Source organism: Patiria miniata, unplaced genomic scaffold (genome assembly GCF_015706575.1).
Source record: "Patiria miniata isolate m_02_andy unplaced genomic scaffold, ASM1570657v1 HiC_scaffold_5, whole genome shotgun sequence".
NCBI classification, from domain to species: domain Eukaryota; kingdom Metazoa; phylum Echinodermata; class Asteroidea; order Valvatida; family Asterinidae; genus Patiria; species Patiria miniata.
In genome coordinates, this window is record NW_024037072.1 from 25,642,041 (window position 1) to 25,650,165 (window position 8,125).

The following is an 8,125-nucleotide window of genomic DNA, read 5'->3' on the forward strand; positions in this document are numbered from 1 at the left end:
TCATACTAGAATTGGCGTGAGTTCCAGCCTGGATTTGACTCTAAACTCTAGTGTTCATTTGATGAGTGAGGTTTTAACCAGTTTGCGCCGGATGACGTGTATAGACACTAAAGTTTTGCGGTATTCAGAACAGATGACAGATAAACACGCAGGGAGTGAGGCTGGAAATATCTGTCAGCAACCCGCTCACAGTGAGTGAAGCCGGAAATATGAGGGTCCTGCCCGAGGTTGATGGCTTCAATGCGCCTTGCTTATAAGATTGAGTGAAAGGCAATATAAAGGTTAAATAATTCCGGCTTGAACTGGTTAAATGACAAAGCAAAGGAATGCAAACCAATTTTACGTCACAGTCCACTCACAGCGGAATTTCAGTTCAGTGTTCTTTCAGCAAAACGAAAACAAATCACACACATCCTGATGTGATTTGTTTTCGTTTTGCTGAAAGAACGCACACCTTTTTTGTGATCCGTGGACAGAACTTTAAAACGGTGGTTGTGTTTAAAACGCTGTAACTTGAAATGTACATGAGTGATTTGAATGATTCTTGTTCTAAAAGAAAGCTTATGAATTGGGCTTTCATATCCTAGATTTTGAAAGTGCTACATGCAGAACTTCACTAAAACATTGGTCCCGACATTTAGGTTTCGATTTTTTTTTTACTCACCCTGTAGTGTATTCAGAGTCCCAAGTCCCGTTTGGCCAGGAGACAGAACCGATTCCATTTCCAGACATGAGCCTGTTTTGCCAGTTTAGACTCACATGAACAGCTGCCATTGTGAGGCCCTGGGATAAAGATTTCACTACACTAGTAAAATGAGTTTCATTCATCAAGTTTATTCCAAGCTTAGCCAAGCAAACAATCTCCTCTTAACTCCTCATATACATTATGTAATATACAACACCATCATCAGATAGTAGTTTGAGAATTTCTTAATCAGAAAATGAATATACACGTACATCCTTCGCACCCAAGCCTTCAATGAAGGTCTTTGATGCACAGTTCAAGATGATAAATGTTTGAACCAAGGACTCGTTTGTGCCTCTCACGTTTAATGTGAAAATAGCATTGTACAAATTGAAAAGAAAAACAAGAGTTTATATATAGATTAATCACTTAAATGGTTGTGACTGACTTATGCAAACTCCAATGTTAGGCATATGCATTTTATACTTGTCATAGCAGATGGTTGAATGATCTTCATTAAAATGGACTACTACTTCAACATAAAAATCGAATTTTGATACATGTAATTTGTTTTTCTTCTCCGAGGTGAAAAAAGTAATTGTTCAATAATTACGACAGCTATCATGATAAATCTTGGTTTAGTAAAACTGTACATGCATCCATCAACTCAGCACCAAAACTGTACATGCACCCATCAACTCAGCACCAAAGGTGTACTGTGATGTGATTAGCCATGATAGTCACGCCCACAAATCATCGGTGAGCTGTTACCTCTCTTCCGAGGCCCAGCGCGTTTATCTCACCTGGAAGTTGTCAACCTTATCTATGAGTGCTCAAAGGTAAAAAAAAAAGTCTAATAAAAGTACAGTTTGGTTTATTTTTGCGGGTTTTAATTATGCATATAATGTTTCTAATACTGCTACCTTCTAGCTCTATTTTGTCCCCGTTATTCCCCGTCAATATCATGTTTGAAAGTAAAGTCTACCACATTTTGTGTATAAACCCCTTGTGACTTTGAGGGTTTTTTTAAATCCGCGTTCACAGCAAAAAATAAACAATCAACAGAGTCGCAAGGACGAAATAAGTTGACGTCACAGCCACAGCTCCGTTTCCTGCTTCCTCGAAGCCGTTGTAAGCAACCAAACCGGCGTAGAAAGCGGCCGAGTCCTTTTGCGTCCGCGGTCGGTCTGGGTCCTCGAAGTCCACGTAATGGAGGCCGAAGCGCTGGGTGTAGCCCGACGTCCACTCGAAGTTGTCCATGAGGGACCAGGCGAAGTAGCCACTGACGTCCACTCCGTCCAGTACGGAGGCTGGACAGAGAAATGAAATCAAACTTTCATTAGTTACCCATGTGAAAGTTGGTTCTGACTGACAAGATCTTACTGATACAGAGCGTGCCAAAAAAGTGCAACAGTCTCCAAACAAATTATTAAAACTGTTTAAGTCTCTTTTCTTCAATACTATTATATATTACATTAAAGCCAATTCCTTTGGGTCCCCAGATCGAGAAACACAATCAATCAAGTGAAAGGGTGTTACCATAAAATAGTCTTGGGCCACTCTCACCTGTGATGTCACCAACTTCAATTCTATTCAATGCTCAACCCAAATTCAACATGTCCAGGTGAGAGTGACCAAAGTAAAATTTACCCCCCACCCCTACACTTAATTGGTTGTATTTCTAGATCTATTCACCCAAATGGAATGGTGTAAAAAGAAGTGGATCGAGAAATAGTCAGGCTTTATATACATGTAATATATAATTTCATTGAAGAAGAAAAAAAACATACAACTCTTCTTTTCTAAATGTTGCACTTTTTGGCACACTCTGTACTCAGTTGGTTCCGGTGGTCTCAGGTTCCAACCCCGCTCCAGTCAATTTCCTTGTTCAACTTTATGATTATTATGCATGCACTTAGTTACTTTCCCTTTATGGTCGAAATGATTATACAAAACCCGAATATCGTCTTGTACACGCTTAGTAATTTTCTCTTCCGTGCGCTTATTATTTGGTAGGCCTACTTTCACATGCTGAAAACGTTTGCACGAGACGATTTGCACTTTAGCGTTACTCAGTACCCTTTACCTTTTAAGACCTCATTGATGTAAGCCCCATAGTAGGTCTGCCTGCTGGTATCATTGAGTTCAGCCACATCAGCGGTCGAGACGCCATTCTCGGTGATGTAGATGGGTTTACCATACTCCTGACTGACCCAGTTCAAGAGTCTACGGAGCCCCCAGGGTACGGGGCGAAGCCAGTCACTGCCGGACTTGGGCCAGTTGTCGGGTTGGTAGCGATCCACGTCCTAATTAATACAAAAGAAGTAAAAATGACAAAGTGGGATAGTGGGGCAGATAGGGGAAATGTTATTCTAGCTATATTTTTTCAAAGGACAAATCTGCGATGGCCCTATGGAAAAATACCTTTCTCATGACACTGACCGTGTGCCAAAAATAATGCCATGCTATCATCAAAGGCACAATCCCATCACCTATAGGCCTATCTGCCGTACTATATCGCCACAAAATGCCGGTACGGTGTTCCGGACCTCTCAAAATATTTAAATCCTCTTCCTATCTATTTCTTTGTGAAACCATTTATTGATCACAAAAAGAGGAGGGAACGTGTGTTGGAATGACTTGTGAGAAATTGGCATTTGTAGCAAAGTATTGCGAATTTGTCTCTGAAATGGAAACACTGAAAACCAAAAGGTTTCTAAAATGATAGGATTTGACTGTCATTTTGATAATATAGGTTTTCCCGGCCAATTTCCTAAAATTTTCATTCACTTGTGAAAATTGGTCATTCATTTTCGTCTGAATTTGAGAATCGCTCTGAACACGCGTTTCATTTTCGCTATCAGAGCGTTCGATTGCATTTCAGTTCAATCAATTAAGTGATTAAGCAGCACATTTCTTTCATGCTCATTCAGATTCGTTTACAAGACTTCCTTTTCGCTTTTAGAGGGCGATTTCAAAAATTGGTCACTCTATTTCACTTTTAGTTTAATGTTATGTGATGCAATCTGCTATTTTGAATGAGAAAAAACGTACTTTTGATTGCACATTCACGAAATTGTATGTCAGAACTCTGCGCAAAAAAGGTATGCTTGCGTAAATGATGCACAGGTAATGTAGGTTAATTGGCCGTCTGTTTCTGAAAACCGAATGCACGGACAATGAAAACGATTGAACTTTCGTTGAATTGAAATGGGATTAAAGACGTGCATTCAAATTCAGACGAAAAGGAATGACCGATTTTCAGAAGTGCATGAACATTTTAGGAAATTGGCCGGGAAAACCAATATAATTCTTCATCGTGTGAAGATAGAGTGTGCTGTCTTGTCAGTCTAACAAACTGTCTTGTCATGTTGCAAGTTAAACCCGTCATTGTAGACACCCTGTCAATCTACTCAGCTTGACAAGTTTTGGTTTTCAGTGAATGATTAGGTCTAATGTGTGTATCAACAATGACTCTGTGTAGCTATTGCTTTTTTATTTACGGATACATTGTTCTCATTTTAAATTGTCAATCATTGCTGAAAATAATGAAAGAAAACGCACAACAAAACACACGCGGGCGCGTAAAACAAAGCCCAAAATTCTGCAAAAGTCCCACATCCCACTCCGTCCCTTGTATGTCTCCTCTATTGCTTCCTCCTGGTTTCTTTGGAAAGCACATAAAGTGGACTAAGCAATCTCTTCTATTGGAGTGCTTACAGCTCAATCTTAATTGTCCCTCCACCCGATTTGTTTCCAAACGAGTAACGAATGATTAAGTAGTAGTCTGCGAGTGACCCGATGTATTGCGCGGTATAGATCCCGTATATAATTGTTCCATCTAGTAAATAATGGATGAACAAATTCAGTCTTCAAAATTAAGGTCAAAATTACTAATGGTTCAAGTCGACACATAAACTCTTCGTCTAGTATCAGACTGGCCGACTTGCCGTCGTATTGCTGCACGTGCCTCTTACTATTATTTTCAAGGTTAGTTGCCTTAAGAACCCATACAAACTCAAAATAGTAACATCATCTCTGTCAACCCAACCGTGATGAGAGCCCACATAAACGTGTGTGAATCCAATTGTTACCTGGTCATCCTCGTAGTTTGGGTCCGTGGGACGGAAGTTGTCTTTGCAGACGGTGGTGGTGTAGGCGTTCAGCCCGAAGAAGTCCCCGGTACCGGCGATGTACTGCTTCTCCTCCTCGGTAAAGACCGGCAGGCGGCTCTCGCTCAGACCCTGGGCAAGACTCTTGTTGCCAACTTGCCACTTCATCACATCTGGGTAGTCGCCGTTCTTGAAGATGGGATGAGCAAACCTTTTTTGCAGGAAAAGATGTGATACTTTATACGTTTTAACTTTTAAGAAACTCCATTGACGAGTAAATGTCAATCTTGGTATCGTAAAAGAACCGTACATTCCGCATGTGCATAAAAGACTCAATTATTTCGCAATTTCCTAGAATAAAACCAGTTCTAAAATGCCTTTAAGAATCCAAAAAAGTATTGTCCACACCCAAATGTTTCGTTTTTCTAGAAACACGGCCTTATTAAAAGAGAGATGACATAAATGTATATATTTTGTTCCTGGAGAAACTGACTCAAATTTTTGTTTGTAACTTACCAACCCGCCGTGAACTGCATGTACCGATCTGCTGCGGCCACGTGGGCCGGGTTGTTTTCGTCTTCGGGAAGACCGAAGTCCGTACTCAAAGTAATGGAAACCTGTCCTCCATACTGAGCTTTGTATTTCTGTTGGTATGTGTTATACGCCATGCCATGTGATTTGATAATGGTGTGAGCTGCGCGGTACGGTCCGTAGCCGGGATCGTTGATGTTCGGAGCAAAGACACCGATACCGTATCCTAGCCAGCAAACGACGTAGGGCTCGTTAAAAGTGATCCACAGTTTGACTTTGGAGCCCAAGCGCTCGAAGCAGACGTCTGCGTAGTCGTTGAAGAGCTCCACGAGCGAGTCGTTCTCCCAGCCACCATATACGTCTTGGAGGACCTGAGGTAGATCCCAGTGGTAGAGAGTTACCACAGGCTCTATGTTTTCCTTGAGTAGCTCATCCACAAGGGCCTCGTAGTAGGCAAGGCCTGCCTCGTTAAGACTGGCCAGGGTACCGTCCGGCATGACGCGAGGCCAGGATATAGAGAAGCGGTAGTGTGTCAGGCCCATCGCCTTAGCCAACTGAACATCCTGGGCGTACTTGTTGTAGCTGTCGCAGGCCACGTTACCGGTCTGTCCGTAGGCACAGCCGCCGGCTTGCGCCAAGGTATCCCATATGCTCTTGCCCTTGCCGTCCGCGTCCCAGCCACCCTCCACCTGATAGGCGGAGGTTGCCGAACCCCAGGCGAACCCGTCCGGAAACTTGCCGTAAAGTGGCGTGTCTCGATCCGGGTCGTTGAAGACGTCTGGATAGGCAAAATCAGCGCCGACTTGGACGGGTAACCAACAGCAGAATAATGTAAAAACTAAGACCAGCATTCCAACCATCGCTCCACATCCAAATCTCTCAAAGAGAGACATCATGAGAAACACCAATCTAGACAGATATTTTAAAAACAAAATGAAGTCAACAATAATATTTTGACCGCGTACAGCTCGTCAGCGACTGGTAAAGTTGTTCACCTGTTTTGTATCACGATGAGAATCCACAGCGGTAACTCTAGCCATAAAACTGATAATCCCTGCCCAGTTATGTTTAAACAGTACCTGGTTGGTGGGCTGGCTTTTCGAGCGCTTCTCTGATTGGAGTGGAGATTAATCCTTCAAAACTATCAGTGATTATATGCAGTCACTTCAAGGTCCTTTATCTAAAGATACTGTTATGTACCGATAGAATCAAAGCATGGCTATAATCTACCGAAGCGCATTGTCCAAGACCACAGTTTTCTGAAATAAAAGCGGTACGTCACATCAACGAAGAGCAATTTTATGATTGTCAAAATCAGGCGCAAAATCCAAAATGAAAGGTAACAAAAATAGTTATGAACGTTCCTAGTCTGCTCTATATGAAAAAAAAACCCATCAAGTGTTTTGAAATGATTGTGTAACATTTTTACGACCTTATAGTACTTTGATCCGACCATGTTTGAACAAAACCTGCTCATTTGTAGGTATAGGTGTTCTAATCTTATACCATCGACAAACAATAATGCTTAATTCCAATCTGATTTGAACTTATAGGTAAGATTCACGTGTACATACATGAGCATGGTTGCGTTACCAGTGCTGAACATAATTCGACTTTTTTCACCGAACACATCTTCTTGGATAATTTCGAACCATCTTGAATGTTTTCAACCATCTGAAAAATATGGTTTTGTGGGTTTCTTTTGTGCCAATAACGCACAAAACGAAAGGCCTATGCCCTGACTAATTTTGTAAACTAGTTATTCCATAACTCGAAAATGGCAAGGCGAGAGCAACTAGAAGGAGGCTTTCGAGAAAATGCGCCAATTTGGGCTCGAACATGCGTTTCAGCGACTCTGCGTAAAACAATTCAACGTAAAAAAATGTGATACACAACTTTTGTATTAGAAACGCTAACAAAAAAACCAAAAAAAACCAACCGAATCTTAAAGGTACATTAAAGGTACGTTGTGTCGAAAGCTTTCGTTACTTCTGTTCCGTCGAAAGTTTCATTTTAAACCCCCCTCCTAGGATGCAGAAAATACGAAAATCATGCAGAAAGACACAACACTGCGTGCTAAACCGTCGTCAGCTACCACCCCCCCCCTCCGTGAGCCAAAGCTTGATCCACCCCTAGGCCCTGATCGCTTGGACCTGCTAAAGTCCACCTCATACAGTGACAACTTTTTTAAAAGGTTAAAGATGATGCATTCCCATAGCTGTTTTTGAGTTTCACCTCGGAAAATTAGAGTTTTTCTTCAAATTGCTATTTTCTTAGCAATATCAAAGATCTCGAACGAAAAAAGTCCACCGACGTTTAGTTTTTGCGTTATTTCTTTACAGAAATCGATTTTTGTATTGGCCGCCAGACAATACGTCGGCGCTCGCAGGGCGGGTTCATTTTGTGCGCAAAATAAAAGACATTTCTCAGAGGGTTGCAGACCCCCAAATCGGAAAAAGAGTGGTTTTTTTTGGAGCGGTGGCTTTGAGGACGGTTCATCCTGCGTTGCGTACAACCCTTCCTCACTGGTATATAATTCTGCCTTTAAACCGGTGAATCACGTCGTTAAACATCGAAACTCAATGTTTGAATTTTATTTTAAAGGGAACAAAAACAATTATGAAACTTTCTGGTCTGCAGTTGCCGGACGGATTTCACTGTCAAGAAGGGGGGGGGGGGCGGAGGGGAGGGGCGGTGGAATTTAAGGCGTGCAAAGGTATCTACGATCCCTCAGTCAGAGGGTGAAGGAGTGGGGGGGGGGGGGGGTTGCCTCGCACAAATCCCCCTAAATCCGCCA

General features: G+C 42.0%; 1 protein-coding gene across 1 annotated transcript; it reads right to left on the reverse strand.

The window, feature by feature from the left end:
• Nucleotides 1–814: 814 nt before the first annotated feature.
• On the reverse strand, nucleotides 815–6,373 carry LOC119742045 (lactase-phlorizin hydrolase-like). Its single transcript, XM_038218062.1, has 4 exons — nucleotides 5,314–6,373; nucleotides 4,780–5,008; nucleotides 2,772–2,991; nucleotides 815–1,995 (listed from the first exon to the last, which is right to left on the reverse strand). The coding sequence occupies exons 1-4, from the start codon at nucleotides 6,222–6,224 to the stop codon at nucleotides 1,724–1,726; spliced, it is 1,632 nt and encodes a 543-aa protein (XP_038073990.1). The 5' UTR covers nucleotides 6,225–6,373; the 3' UTR covers nucleotides 815–1,723.
• Nucleotides 6,374–8,125: the final 1,752 nt, after the last annotated feature.